Genomic DNA, 15,944 nt, shown 5'->3' on the forward strand with positions numbered 1-15,944 from the left:
GGGGGGGGGGCGGGCCCGCGGTGGGGGGGGGCCGGTGTCCGGCTTTTCGGGCGGGTCCACGCTTGCTGGGGCGCCGGGAAGGTCTTGGACTTACTGTCGCAGGTGGTCAGCCTTTTGGGGGGGTGAGATGGGGGATGCTAGTGAAACAAGTGTCTTTTGGTTATTTTTTCGGAGCAGCCGCAGGCACACCCACCACCTGGAGAACCCCCTTAGCTGGTACCGCTAGGGCAGGCGTTCGAGGTTTCTTTCCTTGGGCTTCCACGGAGGAGGTGGTTGGTTTTTCTCCCTTTGCTTTCATATTGGGCTCCATTACTCCATTGTCCTGTGCAGGCCGTTATATCAGCAAAATGTCAGCGAGCCATTGATTACGACTCTTCCTTGATTTATTTATAGGGAAGCGATTTGTCAGCCAGTAACGTTGGATTATTTTTTTTTTAAATTGTTTTGACACATAGTAAGGTTTAAACCAATGAAGAATATTTTATTAATAACTATTTATGGAGCTATCTTTGCTAGCCGCTAGGGGGCACTGGTTAAAAATGTAGCTTTCTTAGCCTTACCCTCAGAATTCCCGTTCAGCCGGCCTGGGGTGTGGCTCAGGAATCACCCCTTCAGATAGGTGACTGTGATACGTTCTGTCACTGTCTCCACTTTGACTGCACTGAAGATCAGATATCAAAATTTTTTTAAAGCACCCTAGGAGACCTGATGCAGAGCCGAGGGTGAGAAATGCAGCAGCAAGGTTGTGTTCTTTGTTCTCTAGCTTTGCTAGCGTGGAAACTTTCATCAGAGTCATTTTGGGGTGCTTGTTAAAATGTCCGTTTCTGCGCCCCAGTTCTACTGAATAGGATTCTCTGGGGGAGAAGCCCAAGGAATTTGTGTATTGACAAGCTTCCTGAGTAACTTTGATGCACACAAGTATGAGGATCTTATTTTTACACTCTGTGCGAGTGATTTGCAGATCTGTTTTTCCAAAAACTGGGTGGATTCTCCAACCCAGGTTTTTTCGAGTACCTCACATTCAGCATGCAGGAGTGGTGGGGAAGGAGGGGATACTAACCAAACAGAGGAAAGTCCTGACCTTCTCCGGACTCCACTTTTTTTTTTGTTAGTGGCACCATCATCCTCTCATCACCTATGCTTGGTATCTAGTCATCTTTGCCAGTTCTTTCATTTCTGGTCACATATTTTTAAAAATTTCTACATTCAGAATCTCTCTTCTGGATATTTTGGTAGGTCAAAGGGTCCAATATGGGGGATTTTATACCGTTCAAGTTCATATCTCTCATTTCTTCTGCATCCCTACCGCCTGTCCCCTCTCCTGTGGGCTCTTCTGGTGGTTGTCTGACTGGTATCCAGGGTTCCGATTCTGGGCCGCATTCACTGCTGGGGGAAATTTTTCCTAGGATCATGTGAGTGTGCCATCCCCCTCTTCCTGCTTTTGCTCAGTTTCTCTGCCACTATATTAGCCAGGGCTGTTTAGAAGGCGAGGGACAGAGATTTACTCTTTTACCTCAGGGAAAAGGAGATTTGCAGGACTGACTGAGAATCGGAAAGAAATCGGGATCTAAGGCAGCTCCACCTTCTGTAGATCTCTCAGGGGCCACATTTGTTTTCTCACTTATGAGGAGTCTTCTCTGTTCACATCGTTGGATCCTCTCTCTGCCGACTGGCTGCCTCAAAACTGTATCATTTTGTTCATGGTCTGCAATGACTGGGTCTCTGGTTTCTAATTTCCAGTTCTAGAGAGAGGAATCTGACTGGCCCAGCTTATCTTTTTGAGCAGTCACGTGTCCTCATGTGCTCATCACTGGTTGTGGCTGATGGTAGAGAACATGGCTCTTGAGGGTAGTGGGAGCTATGGGCAGGCAGAGTCCTACAGAAGAGGCATGTTTAGTATACCTATACAGTTACTCAGTTTGGCAGTTATCTTTGATGTTTCTACTTGCTCTGGACCTGTAATAGGTTCTGGGGACATAAGAACAAAAGAGAGACAGCCCTTATCTCGCAGAGATTACAGATCTAACCACTCTCACTTTCCAGTCGTAGCTCTAACTTTTTACTTACGTTCCCTATCCACGCTGTTCATTGTTTCCTGGACGTACACTGCATAGTCACTCAGCACTCTCTGTGTTCATTCTGTCCCTTCTGCCTGGTATGCCCTTCTTTCATTTCCCACCAGTGAACCCATTCTTCAGGGATCAACACAAAGTGATACTTCCATGATATTCCAGTAAGAGTAGGAACTTCTCTTCGGAGCTCTCATAGGACCTTGGGTTTCTCCAGCACTGTTCTACCTTAAATTATGACTTGGATTTATCTGGATAGTACACATTTGCTTTTTGAATTACGTTGGGCAAATTACTTGTGTATGAAACCTGTTTTCTCATCTGTAAAATGAGAGATAATACTTAAGATTATTGGAAAATCAAATAGATCATAGATATAAAAGCACCTCATAAACTGTAAGGTGACGTGTAAATGCTCTTTTCGTGATGAAGTTCTTTTATGTCTCCTAGTGAACGGTAAGCTTGTTGAAGGCTTGATGGGAATCCACTAAAGGCTGTCATGGGCCTTGCACATGATGGTGCCCCAGAAATATTTGCAGAACAGATGAGACCTTGCCCCCTGGGCTGCCTTCGTTCACCTCATGCCTGTTGAGCCTGTCCTTTGTTCCTGGAAACGTGTCTGGCATGGGGGAAACAGTGGTGACCAAACCAGACATGCTTCCTGCCTGGGAGCACAGTCACTGCAACGAAGTGCGGTGTATCTTTAAGGAAGACTGAGAAAGAAGGAGGGAGAGGGGAAGCGCTAAGCTGGTCTGGGGGGGAGTGGGTGGTCAGGGAAACCTCACTGGGGGAAGTGACCTTTAAATTGAGACCTCTAGGCTGTCTGTCGGTGGGGGTGGGTGGGGATGATGGAGAGGAGAGCCTGGTCCTGTGAGGGGGAGGGGGAGGGGGAGGATGGCTTGAAGCTGACAGGGAATTTCTGAGAATGACGAGAGCCGAGGATGGGTTGTGGGGGGGGTGAGGGTATTCGTTTTTAGGTGAGAATGGAACCTGTTGAAAGGATTTATTTAAGAGGGGAAGCACGGCTAATGAAAAGTGAAGCCTCTGAGGGAGGGATTGGGAGACCTGGCCATTGAAGAACATAATCTGATTTACTGGGCACACTTGAGATCAAATTCTTGATTTGTTAGAAGCCTGACTCATGGGAATCATTTTATAACTGTCAGTGTGGTAGACTGTTTTCTCCTGTTAAATTAATAAATGTGATGTGACGATCAAATTCAATTCAGGAAACATTTAACAATTCTTTAATATGCACAAGAAACTGTTTTAGGCGCTTCTGAATTTGTGAAGGTAAAACTTGTGAAGTTCCTCCCATTAAGAAAGCAGCCCTGTAGCACAGGGAGATCTGCTAGGTGGTTTGAAGCATCGCAACGGGCCCTCACGCGCCCATCGCCCAACTTCAGCCAACCAATTTTGTTTCTGCCATTTCTCTCTTCCCCCAGTCACCTCTTTTATCCTCCAGTACTTTAAAGAGCCCTGTCTCCATAGGGCAGAAACAGTGTATTAGTCAACTTGTCAGTGATAACCTGAAGCATTGTAAATTATAGACTTCCAACAGACTACTGTTAGATCGAACTGTTATTCAAGTATGGCTGTGTAGAATTGCATTTTCTCAAAACTGTATGACAAAGGTAGATCACCTTTCCTTCATAGATTCGTTTAAAGAATATCTTTCAGGCGGCTTAAGGCAAGGCAGCTTCAATTTTTTTTTTTTTTTTTACTATTACCATTTTCTGCTTAATCTTAGTCTAAAAGGATCTAAGTCTGAAGTCTTTTAATATTAGTCACAATCTATGAGTGATAACTTTTAAAGTTTTATGTATCTCAAGGTGATACACATACCATCCACATAACAGATCGGGGGAGAGAGGTAACAAGGTTTGAAGATCTTAAGATTTTCAATTTTTTTTTCTTTTTAACAACTGAGCTCAATGTCTATAACTACTTTTCTTTACTATGCTCATTCCAGTCTTGTGTGATACTATAGTGAGGAAAAATATTTGATCTAAGTAAGGGCTTTGTCAGACATTTGCATGTGTGTTTAAAATTTTTATTTTAAAGTAATTGCAAACTTAGAGAAGACTTGTAAGAGTAGTACAAAGAACTCTGTTTTACACCGTAACCAGATTCACCAGGTGTAACATTAAAATTTAGGTGCACATAGCCTCTGTAATCATAAAATATTCCTGTTAATTCCGTAACCATTTAATGGCGATGTACCAAGCCTTTCCTTAGTTGCTGAGGATGAAAAGGTAAGACATGATCTTGTTTTCAAAGTAAATTAATAATTGTGATATGTTATTATAAGTGTAATACTGCAGATATGCATAACATATAGGTGTACTGGGTGAAACTGACCAGGGCGGGGTAGGACAGAGTGAGGGGAAGGAAGGGGGAGGAGGTTCCAGAGGAAGATCCCCCTGAGGTGGAATTTGAAGGAATGTTTCCATTTGTTAGAAAGTTAAAGATGGGTGAAGAATTCCAGGTGGGTGCATCGGTGTAGGCACGCTCATTCATTCTTAGATATTGGTGTCTGCTGTGTGCCAGGCACTCTTCTACATGCTGGGGATTCAGCATCAAAACAGGAATAGTCTCTACTCCCGTTGGGCTGCATTTTGGAGGTGGGGTGGACGATGAGGAGGCAGACGAAAAACCCAGAAAGCAAAACACAAAGGTTTCTTGAGTGATGCTAAGTGCTGCATGGAAAAGCAAGGCGGGACGATGTAATGAGGAACGATAGTGGGGGTGATGGCTGTCTCGTCGTACACAGTGGTCAGGGACGCTCTGATCAGGTGACGTTGGAACAGAAACCCTGGGTAGCCTGAGCAAAATGAAGGCGAAACAGAGTGGTAGATAAGCTCAGGGACATGGAGAGGGGCTGGAATAGGTCAGGCAGGGCCTTTTGGGCTATGATGAGGAATTGGGGTTTTTATTTCGAGTGAGAGGACAACTGTTGGGGGGTTTTGAGCACAGGATGGCCAAGATGCAGCTCAGTGATTTAGGAGTGGTGTTCCAAATGCAGGGAGCAAATTGAGCAAAGGCAGGTGTGTGGAGCGTGTTAAAGATACAGATACAGGGGCTGCACCAGGACCTACTTGTCAGAATCTCTGAGAGAAGGGCCCAGGCATCTGTGTTTTACAAGCTCTAGGTGATTCTGATGTATATTATGATTTAAGAAGCTCTGGTCCAACTTACATTTTCAAAAGATCACCTGGTTGCCTTGTGGAGGATAGACCGTGGGAAGGGCAACATGGAGGAGGGGAGAGCAGTTGGGATCTAGGTGAGAGGTCACGGTGGCTGGACCAGGGTGGTTGTGATGGAGGTGGTGAGTAGTGACCAGATGTGAAATACATTTTATAGGTAGAACCAAAGGATTTGCTAATAGATTGAATGTAGAGTGTAAAGGGACGAGATAAGTCATGGATAATTCCAAGGTTTTGACCTTGGAAGAATGGAGCTGGAGTGGCCGTTTACTGAGATGGAGAACGTAGCAGGAGAGGCCGTGGAGCGCTTGCTTTTATTTGTGGGTGGTGGGTGGTGGTGAGGAGGAGGGTTTGGGGGATGGGTCTGGAGTTTGGGGTTTCGATGAGTTAAGAGAGAGATGAGTGTGAGTCTTGGGAGGAGAGGGGTGGACATTTTGAGAGCTGAGCTATGGGGCCTTGTTTTTCCTCCTGCCAATGGAGGTGTAATTGTACAAGTTTAAGGTTTAGAAAGTAATATAGTTAGTAGTAACTTTTTTTCCCTAATCCCAAATTATGATCTGATTTAACAGGTATTGTAGCTTTCTGTGAAAATGTCAGTTCTCATATCACAGAGCGTAATAAATTATGTAGAAGAAGAAAACATTCCTGCTTTGAAAGCTCTTCTTGAAAAATGCAAGGATGTAGATGAGAGAAATGAGGTAAGACCAAGTTTCTAAACTTAAATTCTTCTTACAAATATTTGTTGACTACCCACTATGTATGAGGCACTATGCTAAGGATAAAGGCAAGTAAGAAATTTGTAGTTCTCACCCTCAGTAATGATATAATTTCTTATAGTTAAAAGTGCTTTGAATCCTGTATTATTGGAATACATTTGAACTTATATAAATGATTGAATATTGAATTTATGCTTTATGACTGAGACTTATGTTTGGCTTTTTTCCAGATAGAACAGTCACCCTTCAAGAAGTTTAATTACTGAAATCAAAAGTGTTTCTAGGAAACTTTAGAAGAGCTTCTAGACCCAATCTTCTTATAAGTAGATTAACCAAAAAAAAAAAAAAAAAGATTAACCAGACAAAATTAGGACTTTCTGAAATATTTTCTTTTCTGGAGCCTCAGCCCTCTTCCCGAGTTGTTCATTCCACACGCCTTGGGATTTTAAAGACTTAAATCTTTAACAGATAGTTAAATAGGTCGTGTGTTCTGTTTAATAAGACAGGGAAGTATATATTCATCATTTTCATTAACTCGTATTAGATATTTCTTTTCAACAATACAAGCAAATAAAATGTTGATTATTTTATTGTGAACAGCCAAGCTGCAACATTTTAGGGACTAATAAACTTATTGTATGAATTTTTTAAGTGGCACATATGTATGTTTTATAAAACTTAAGAAAAATAATCCTTTTTCTTAGGACTGTATTTCAATACAGTGTAATTTTTTTTTCTGACCAGAGAATAAGATGAACATGGACTGATTTTAGTTTTACACAAATGTATATGTATGTATATGTGTATATGTGTGCACATATATGTATCTGTGTGTGTAGACATGCGGAGTTTTATGATTTTTTTTTACAGTGGGGAAAAAACATAAAATTTACCATCTTAACCATTCTTAAGTGTACAGTTCAGTGGTGTTCAGTAGTGTTAAGTAATTCACATGTGAAATACTTCCAGAACTTTTTCAAATCTGAAACTCCATATCTATTATACAACTCCCTATTCCCCCGACCGCAGGCCCTGGTAACCACCATTATACTTTCTGTCTTTATGAATTTGACTACTCTAGGTACTTCATAGAAGTGGAACTGTACAGTGTTTGTCTTTTTGTGACTGGCTTATTTCGTTTAGTGTAATATCCTTGAGGTTCATCCATGTCGTAGCATGTGACAAGATTTCCTTCCTTATTCAAGCTGAATAATATTCCATTATATGTATGTACCACGGTGTGTTTATCCACTTATCCATTGATAGACAGTTGGGTTGTTTCCTCCTCTTTGCTGTTGTGGATCCTGCTGCTATGAACATGGGTATGCAAATACTATAAATGTTTTGAAAGCTGCTGAATCAACAGTTATTTCTTTATTATTATTTTTGACACGGGGTACCTAATTTTATTAAATGTTAGCTCTCGTTAAAGAAATCATGATATAAAATTTTTGTTATTGCAATACATTGATGATAGCTATTGTTTTTATTGACTATTTATGCAGATATGGTAATAGTTCTATATATTTAGCTCATTTAATTTGCATAGAAACTCCATAAAAAATTATACTCTTATTTATCTTGACTTACAGATAAATGACTTAATCCTTCAGTTTCCTATCCAAGATATTACCTGGTGAAATCCAAATTGAACCCATTCTGTCTGACTTCAAACAAGCTATGATCTGTTCATGCTCTTTTGTCTTTGAGTCTTAAGCATAAGTTCATCTAATGATAGTGTCTATATCTTCAATGTCTCTATATTGAACAAACTATATTTTGGTTAGTTGACATCATTATTCCCTTCTATGGTTTTGAATAGTCAAAATTGTTATGCATAAATGAGATAAAATTAATAATTGGAGATTGTTCATTGTTATAAAAGAACTGCTTATGGAAGTAGTCATTTTATTAGCATATATTAGCATATTTGGAATAATAAAATGATAGTTTAAAAAGATTAAGTTTTATTTCATAGACAGTTTCTTTGGGAATATTGAGAAAATAGCTTCACTTGGAAGGAGAAAAATAGCACATAATAAGCATAAACTTAAATTAATCTTACAAAGAATGAAGTGTATTTGGTTTAGAGCTTACCTTATCATGCATGCAGTAGCATTTAATGGTTATTAGTGATATTTACATCTAGTTTAGTATTCAATAAATTAAAATTGGATTTTTTAAAATAATACTTTGAAGCAACCTGGGATTTTTACATTATGGCTTAATGTGAAGGTTGTGGAGAAAGTAGCTTTCTCAAGGCCTTTTTTAGCATTTTGCTTCTACAGCTTCTGATTAAAGTTAATTTTTATAGAATTCTAAAAAGTTGCTTAGACCTTCTTCCCTCTTTCTTGCCTTTAAAAAGTGAAGTATTACCTCATGTTAATATGTTTGGTTATCAGTTTTCAAAAAGTTTCTTAAATGTTACATAAATAAAATAAAATAATGTGGGGAAAATTGCCCGATGCTGTGCTTAGCATATGATGGGCTGCAATTAATAAATGCTAATTTCCTTCCTTTTTTTTTTCTACTTTATTTGTAAACTAGATAAATCTCTTGGCCTCTGAATGTTCTCAATGATGGCAAGTCTTTGCCCTTTGTAGATCAGCGAAGGGCTTTAATTTAATTTAACTTTATTTTTGAAAAGAGCACTCTCAGCTCTCCTTGATACAAGGATATAGTGTTGAGGTTGGACATTATTCCCTGTCTGAGAAAATGAAACAGGGCTCTAAATTCAGGAGGTGAATTTTGTTACGTGATTACAAATGTAGATCCTGAAGGAAGCTTCAAAGGAGAATTTAAAAATGTTCTAGTTTCACTACAATTATTGGAAGACGTATTGATCCTCCAAAGGTGACTGCTTTAAAGGGCAATGGTTATCTAGGCCCAGTACACCTGAATAAATAGAAGTGGGACTACCTAGGAATTGGGAAGAGCAAAAAGATGCTGAATAGGAGATGTTTTTGCATTGTAGCTTCTGGGAAGCGGAGATAAAATATGATAGCTGTTGTGCGGAACCTTAGTTGGCGCGCAAGTGTTCTGTTTTGGTGTTTTGGCTTGAGGTCATTATCAATAGAGTATTATATGAGTTATGTGATCCTGTACTTTTTGGAAAGAAATGGGTTTGGGATTTGCTGGGATGTGTGTGTGGGGTTAGGTAGGGGAGGGCCCTTTAGTGATTCATATTGAAGTGAAAGAGTAAAGTCATCATGACTGTTTTTAAGTCACTCTGTCTCCACAACTGTAGTTACTAGATTGGCTAAGCAAGAACTAGTAGAATAAATATGTTTTGTGATAAGGCACAACTTATAAGGTAAATATCCTTCTACCTTAAGGGATTTAATAAAACTTAACGGCAGGCTTTCCTGAAAATCACTTATCTATTTGGATAATGTAGCTACAAAAGGTTAAAGATTGCTTTGGACTGCATGTAACAGCTCCCAAAATAGTGGCTTAATCAAATTAGGATCTTATTTTTCTCATGTAATGACAAGCTGGAGGAGACATTCCAAGGCTGATATGATGGCGTCAGGATATCTTCCCAGGCTCCTCCTGCCCTTCTGGCCACTCCTCTCTGTGTGCTTGTTACTTCACATCAGCTGTCTTGATACAACTGCAGCATTGTGTCCACATATCAGACAAGAAGGAAAAGGGAACGGGCCAGCCGAGTTAGTCTAATTACTGAGCCTTCCTGGGAGACCTAGCCAGAGTGGTGCCATGGACTATTTCCAACTGCAAGTAAGGCTGAACAATGTAGGTGTTTTTAGCTGAGCGTGCTGCCACCCCCAACAAAATCCTGTAGCTCTAGATACTGGGTAGACAACTAATAGTTTCTGCAAGAGAAAGTTATGACTATTCAAGTCTTTCATTTGGCTTGTTTCAGTTAATCACGTTTACACCATCTGTCTTATTTGTGTTATGGATTTTAGTACACATCTGACTTATTTTTTCCCTCATACTCTAAGAGCACCTGTCTTTGTGAACTATCTGAAATGTGACTGTGACCCCAGAAAGTAAACAGAAAGCTCCTGAGTCTTGGGAATTACAATTTTGAAAACTGATGTACAAGTCATATATCCTTAGGGCCATAGAGCCAATTAGTTGGTTTTAATTTATATATTATACCATTGATTTTGATATTTCACTTTTTATCCCAGTTAATCTAATCAGAAGGGAGAAACATGCTGTAGAAAGTAACTCAAAGACATTAGAGCTCACAGAGGCAAGCCTGGTGTAATAATTGATGTCTGTAGGTATGACTCAGATCATAAACATAGTGTTTAAGTTAATCTGTTTAACAAGTAGCAATGTGTGTATTACTTTTTAGAAAATGGTAATCGTAAAAGTTATAATCAAATTTAATATTTAAAGGATAAACTTTTTCACCTGGAAAATCTATTTATGCATAATATCTCATTCCCTAATGACTCTGGTTGAATGACAGGTGACTACCACATATAATTTAGTATCCATCATTATATGAGTGTCTGTATTTAATTCAATTTACTTTTGTACTTTAACTCAGTATTTGTGTTTCTCTTTACTTGTATTCTTATAGTAGCATCTGTTGCATATTGCCTGTTACTATAATTATTTCCATGTTTGTGTGTTGCCGTTAGTGGATTTTTAAATTCTTTCAGACTTCGCTCACTCATTGACTCAGTAAATATTTGAGTACCTGTGTGGCAGTCACTTTACCTCATGCTGGGGGTGTACAGTACTATACAAACAAAACAGACATGCTTCCCACCCTCTGGGAGTTTAGGGCCTTTAGAGGAAACACAACAATCAGTTGTTAATCACACAAATAAATGTGTAATTACAGACGAGGATTAGTTTAGTAAGTGAAATTAGAGGGGGTTAGCAAGGCTTCCCTAAGGGGTTGATGTTTGACCCAAGAGCTGCCGGGTGGGTGGTGGGTTAACTGGGTGGGGTAGAGGGAAGACTCTGTCTGAGGGTCCCGAGGTGGGAAAGAGCTTGAGGGCACATTGGTGAGGAGGGAATGGCCTGGCACAGGTTTCAAGGTAGGCCTGCTGTCATCTCTCCATCATTAGACCACAGGCCGCGTAAGGATTTTGGTTCTCATCCAAAAGAGCAGTAGGAAACCATTGAGGGTTTTAAGCAGTGGACTATTGTCAGATTAGCATTTTAAAAAATCACTGATGTTTCCCCACCACTGATACACATTCAGTAAGTAGGTGCTTAGATAAATATTTCTCTAATTGAACTTAGTTTTTGGTGTAATTTTCATATACCTTAGTATGTTTCAGCACCTTTAACCCAGTGCTTCTAACCCGTTTGATATCACGGCATGTACAGAAAATGATAATGTGTGTGCTGCACTTGGCAATAGCCGAGGCTTGCTGCTGGAGGGAACCTGTCCCAGGATCCCGCTGCCCAGGCCCTGCCCTGCTGTCTCAGGGCTGGGGAGCGCTGTATCTTATGCTGTGACTCATTCTAGGCACAGGCTGGGCAGCTCTGATGTAGCTAGTAGGGGCTTTAGTTTAATGAATTAAGGTTGTAAGGGAAGGCTTAAAAAAACTACATAATATATACAGCACCTGTATTGTTTTTATTTATTGCTTTACTTTCCTCTCTCTAGTCCTGATAAAACATCTTATACATACAATAAAACCACATTCTATATCATATTCTAACTGTATTGGTAGAGAATTTGGTTACCACAGATATCCTAAGATTTTTATATACATCGTGGTAATTACTTTTCAGTGCCTAGTATTATTCATGCTTACTTATTTTGAATAAAATTGCAGTGCCAAAAACAGATTGCTAATGCTGTCATAAAGAAAGTCTCATTTTCTCTTTGACTTTTACATTATTAGTAATCTGAGAACTTAAGAATTCAGAGGTGTTTCTAAATTAATGAAATACTATAAATAGCGCTTAACATAACATCAGGAAAAAGTAAGTGTGATGTAATTAACTGGTATTTCAGCTAAAGTACAGCATCTTGACAAGTTCTCTGTGTCTTTTATATCTCCAGTGTGGCCAGACTCCATTGATGATAGCTGCTGAACAAGGCAATCTGGAAATAGTGAAAGAATTAATTAAGAATGGAGCTAATTGCAATCTGGAAGATTTGGTATATATTGAAATAATTTACTCATTTGTCTTTTTCTTTTCCTTAACTTTGCTTTTAAGAAATGATTCAGAAGTAATAGATTATAGATTATACTTGTATCTCAACTTTGCCTAGTAATAGTCTAACTCAATTTTTTAAAAGGGGTAATAACAGGAGAGAAATTTTTACTTTCAGTGAAAATTCTCAGCTCTTCAGGTTTTTTTATGTATAGATGGCACTGGTTGAATAGGGAGCACATATACTTAAAATTAAATGCCTGCCTAGAAGATATGTATGAGTCATATTGTTAAGTAACTCCCCATAATGGTATCTTATTATTATAAATATCACATGTGATAAGCCAGAAAGATGTGGTCCCTTCTGATACCGTTTATGAGGGATAAATCACTATTCCAAGAGGCTTACTTTCTCTGTTTCCCAGGAATTATTTTTCAGGGTCACACAGCTACATCTGTTTTTCTGTTTGTTTTTATGATTCAAATTGATGATATTAAATTGGTGATTTTAATTGAGTGATCATTTGAATTAATTTATAGTACACTCACGGATAAAAGTTAGGATAGGATACTTGTAGGCTTTATTTAAAAAAATAAAGAATAGTTCTTTATCGTACAGTTTCTAAACTCATCATATGGGATCTCTTTAATAGTGTGTAAATGTGCTCTTAAATCTGATTGCAGGCTCTTTAATTTCAACTTATAGTAATGGTTGCTAACCACAAGGGTTAGCTTTGAGGTTTTGATAGTCATCTTTTCTCCTTTTTGAAAAACACAGTATGTGATTAGAAGTCCAGTGAAAAGACTGAACAGGCAGTTGTGAAACTTTTTACACCATTGTAGTCATACAGGTAGACAGATAAATTCTTAACAGAGCTTATGCTTCAGTGTAATTTCAGAGTAGTTTAGAGTGGGTTGGATCATGTCAATTTGGTATGATCATCTGGTATATAAATTCACATTTATTTTTCCTCACTTTGGAATGTTATTTTTGGTTTTGAAATGATAACATTTGTGTCTGTGTGTTCAAGGATAACTGGACAGCACTTATATCAGCGTCAAAAGAAGGGCACCTGCACATTGTGGAAGAACTGCTTAAATGTGGGGCTAACCTGGAGCACCGTGATATGGTATGGACATTCTTTTTTTTTTTTAAAGGATATGTTTTTTTTTATAAATTTATTTATTCATTTATTTATTTTTGGCTGTGTTGGGTCTTCGTTTCTGTGCGAGGGCCTTCTCTAGTTGTGGCAAGCGGGGGCCACTCTTCATCGCGGTGCGCGGGCCTCTCGCTGTCGCGGCCTCTCTTGCTGCAGAGCACAGGCTCCAGACGCGCAGAGCTCAGTATTTGTAGCTCACGGGCCCAGCTGCTCCGTGGCACGTGGGATCTTCCCAGACCAGGGCTTGAACCCATGTCCCCTGCATTGGCAGGCAGACTCTCAACCACTGCGCCACCAGGGAAGCCCTGGTATGGACATTCTTTATCCATTGTTAATCAGCTGGAATCTTATTAGCAGTAATGGATATGTGTTAAGTCCTGTATTTTTATGTGTGAGGTGATACTATAATAATGTTTTTAGGATTTGGGATTGGGCATTGAAATGACTCTCAAGAATGTTTTAAAACCCGGTGATATAATGCACCTCTTTTAGAATATTCTTAGTCATTATTTTCTGTTTATTTCAGAATTTTAATTCTGAAATGTTGTTAAAACAACTTATTACCCTTTATCATGTATCAGTTTTAGAGCTCATGAGAAAGTTGTCCCCTTTAAGGAGAACTTTAAGAGGGACATAGTATAATCTTAAAAATATTTTCAGTTGTTTAAAGTCATGATTTTCAGAATAATATTTATAAACTTATTTTCAAAATGTGATTGTGTTCCTAATGCCATCTGTACACATTACAAGTTTAACAAGACATGATTCTTAATTATCTTAGCTCTTACTTGATCTTGGCATCTGCTTAAAGCATAAAGGTGAAGAAAGGGATCATTTCTGGCTTAATTATTCTGCAAAATGTACAGCCTTTTCAAAGATTAATTTTAACAGGGGAAAAAAAGAAGGGATTGAACTGCCTTGATATAGACAACATGTATTACTTTGCTGCTGATGCTTTATGAAGTACAGGTGGTCGGCATTTTTAAGAAACTGCAGCACTCCACCATCTTGCACTTAATATTGTACGATGTAATATACACAGTGTTCTTCTACAGTGTTATATTTATTCTTAAAACTTAGTGAAGTGGGGCTTCCCTGGTGGCACAGTGGTTGAGAGTCCACCTGCCGATGCAGGGGACATGGGTTCGTGCCCCAGTCCGGGAAGATCCCACATGCCACGGAGTGGCTGGGCCCGTGAGCCATGGCCGCTGAGCCTGCGCATCCGGAGCCTGTGCTCCACAACGGGAGAGGCCACAACAGTGAGAGGCCCGCGTACCGCAAAAAAACCAAAAAAACAAAAAAAACAAAACTTAGTGAAGTGGTTGGTATACTTATTTTTATAGAAGGATACAGAACCATTTGTATCCTCCCTATTTCTGAAAAGAAATTGAAGTACATTGCTATAAAAATTTAGGGAGAGAAGGTAATGATGTCAGTAACCTAGCCAAAGGATGGGTATGGCAGGTAAAGTAAAATGCAGTGTTCTTATCTTAACTGGTGTATAATAAAGCAGAAGAGAAATTCATGGAATTACCTAGTTCTCAATATTTTATTAAAGGCACCATACCATTTTATCAGATGAATTAATATTAGGTAGCTTTTGTATGCCTGAACCCTTCAGGTGCTTTTTAGCCTCTCTGTCATTAATTGACTTCTGAGAAGAATCCTATGGGCTAAGGGTTAATTTTGTTCTCAGCGTATATCGTTCAGGAAATTGAGGCTGGAAGAAATACTCTTTGCCCAAAGTCACTTAGCTCTTAAGCAGTCAGACTGAGTTTTGAACCCAGGACTGCTTACTCCAAAGGCTTTCTCCTTTATCATTCTTCCACATATATCAGCGAGGGAGTTAGGAACTATAAAGTATACATTGTGAATGTGTAAAAACTTGTCAAGATTTGTAAAAAATGGTTTCTTAAACTTCCTTAGTTCTCCATATTTCTCATTTCCCTGAAGTACTTATCAAATCACAGCACATTTTAACATTTAAAGGGCCTCTGTGTTTGGCTTTTAAACACCCCAAATTAGGGAAACTGAGGACTGTGTCTCCCTTAGTAGTTAGTATTGAGAGACCCTAACGTCAGAGAATTGGGTGGGTGGTGGCAGCTGCTGAACTGTGAGGGAGGGCAGAGTCCCTGGGACTTTTGTGAGGAGAGGAGGTTGTACCAGGGGTTGTCTGGGATTCAGGAATAATTCCAGGATACAATGTCAGGAAGTCCAGTGAAGATTCTTCCTTGAGAAGACCTTTAATGGACACCAAACTACAGCATTGCTCTAGGCAGTCAGTTCCAGTCTTTTCATTTTGCAAATTTGGGCATAGGTTTCTCAAGATTAAATTTTTATCTCAGAGATTCTTGCATAGGGTAATACTATACAAATTAAAATGAGGGAATGATATTAACACAATTCTGGGCAGGAATTTTACAGATTACAGTATTGGTGTGTGTAAGACTTGACTAAATGCCCAGCTCTGTAATTTGACACCTTTGAAGACCTCTTGTCTGGCATTCTTAGAATGTCTCTCAATTTGGATTTGTCTGATGTTTCTAATGATTAGACTGAGATTGTGCTTTATTGGGAAGGAGATGATACGCCCTTCTTAGTGTACCACATCTAGGTACATACATCACCAGAATGTATCACTGGGGATGTATCTTGGCTAAGGTAGTGTCTGTCAGATTTCCCTTTGTAATTACT

General features: G+C 39.3%; 1 protein-coding gene across 7 annotated transcripts in view; it reads left to right on the top strand.

Annotated features, from left to right (window-relative positions):
* Nucleotides 1–15,944, top strand: part of KIDINS220 (kinase D interacting substrate 220) — a 94,696-nt gene that overhangs the window by 271 nt on the left and 78,481 nt on the right. For all 7 annotated transcript variants that reach the window (XM_024737686.1, XM_024737692.1, XM_024737687.1 and 4 more), the window contains exons 2-4: nucleotides 5,845–5,973; nucleotides 11,996–12,094; nucleotides 13,122–13,220. In XM_024737686.1, coding sequence (XP_024593454.1) covers nucleotides 5,866–5,973; nucleotides 11,996–12,094; nucleotides 13,122–13,220 — 306 coding nt within the window. In that variant the 5' untranslated portion in view covers nucleotides 5,845–5,865. The remainder of the gene's footprint in view (nucleotides 1–5,844; nucleotides 5,974–11,995; nucleotides 12,095–13,121; nucleotides 13,221–15,944) is intronic.

The sequence above is a fragment of the Neophocaena asiaeorientalis genome, unplaced genomic scaffold (genome assembly GCF_003031525.2).
Source record: "Neophocaena asiaeorientalis asiaeorientalis breed wild unplaced genomic scaffold, Neophocaena_asiaeorientalis_V1.1 scaffold396, whole genome shotgun sequence".
Taxonomy (NCBI): Eukaryota; Metazoa; Chordata; class Mammalia; order Artiodactyla; family Phocoenidae; genus Neophocaena; species Neophocaena asiaeorientalis.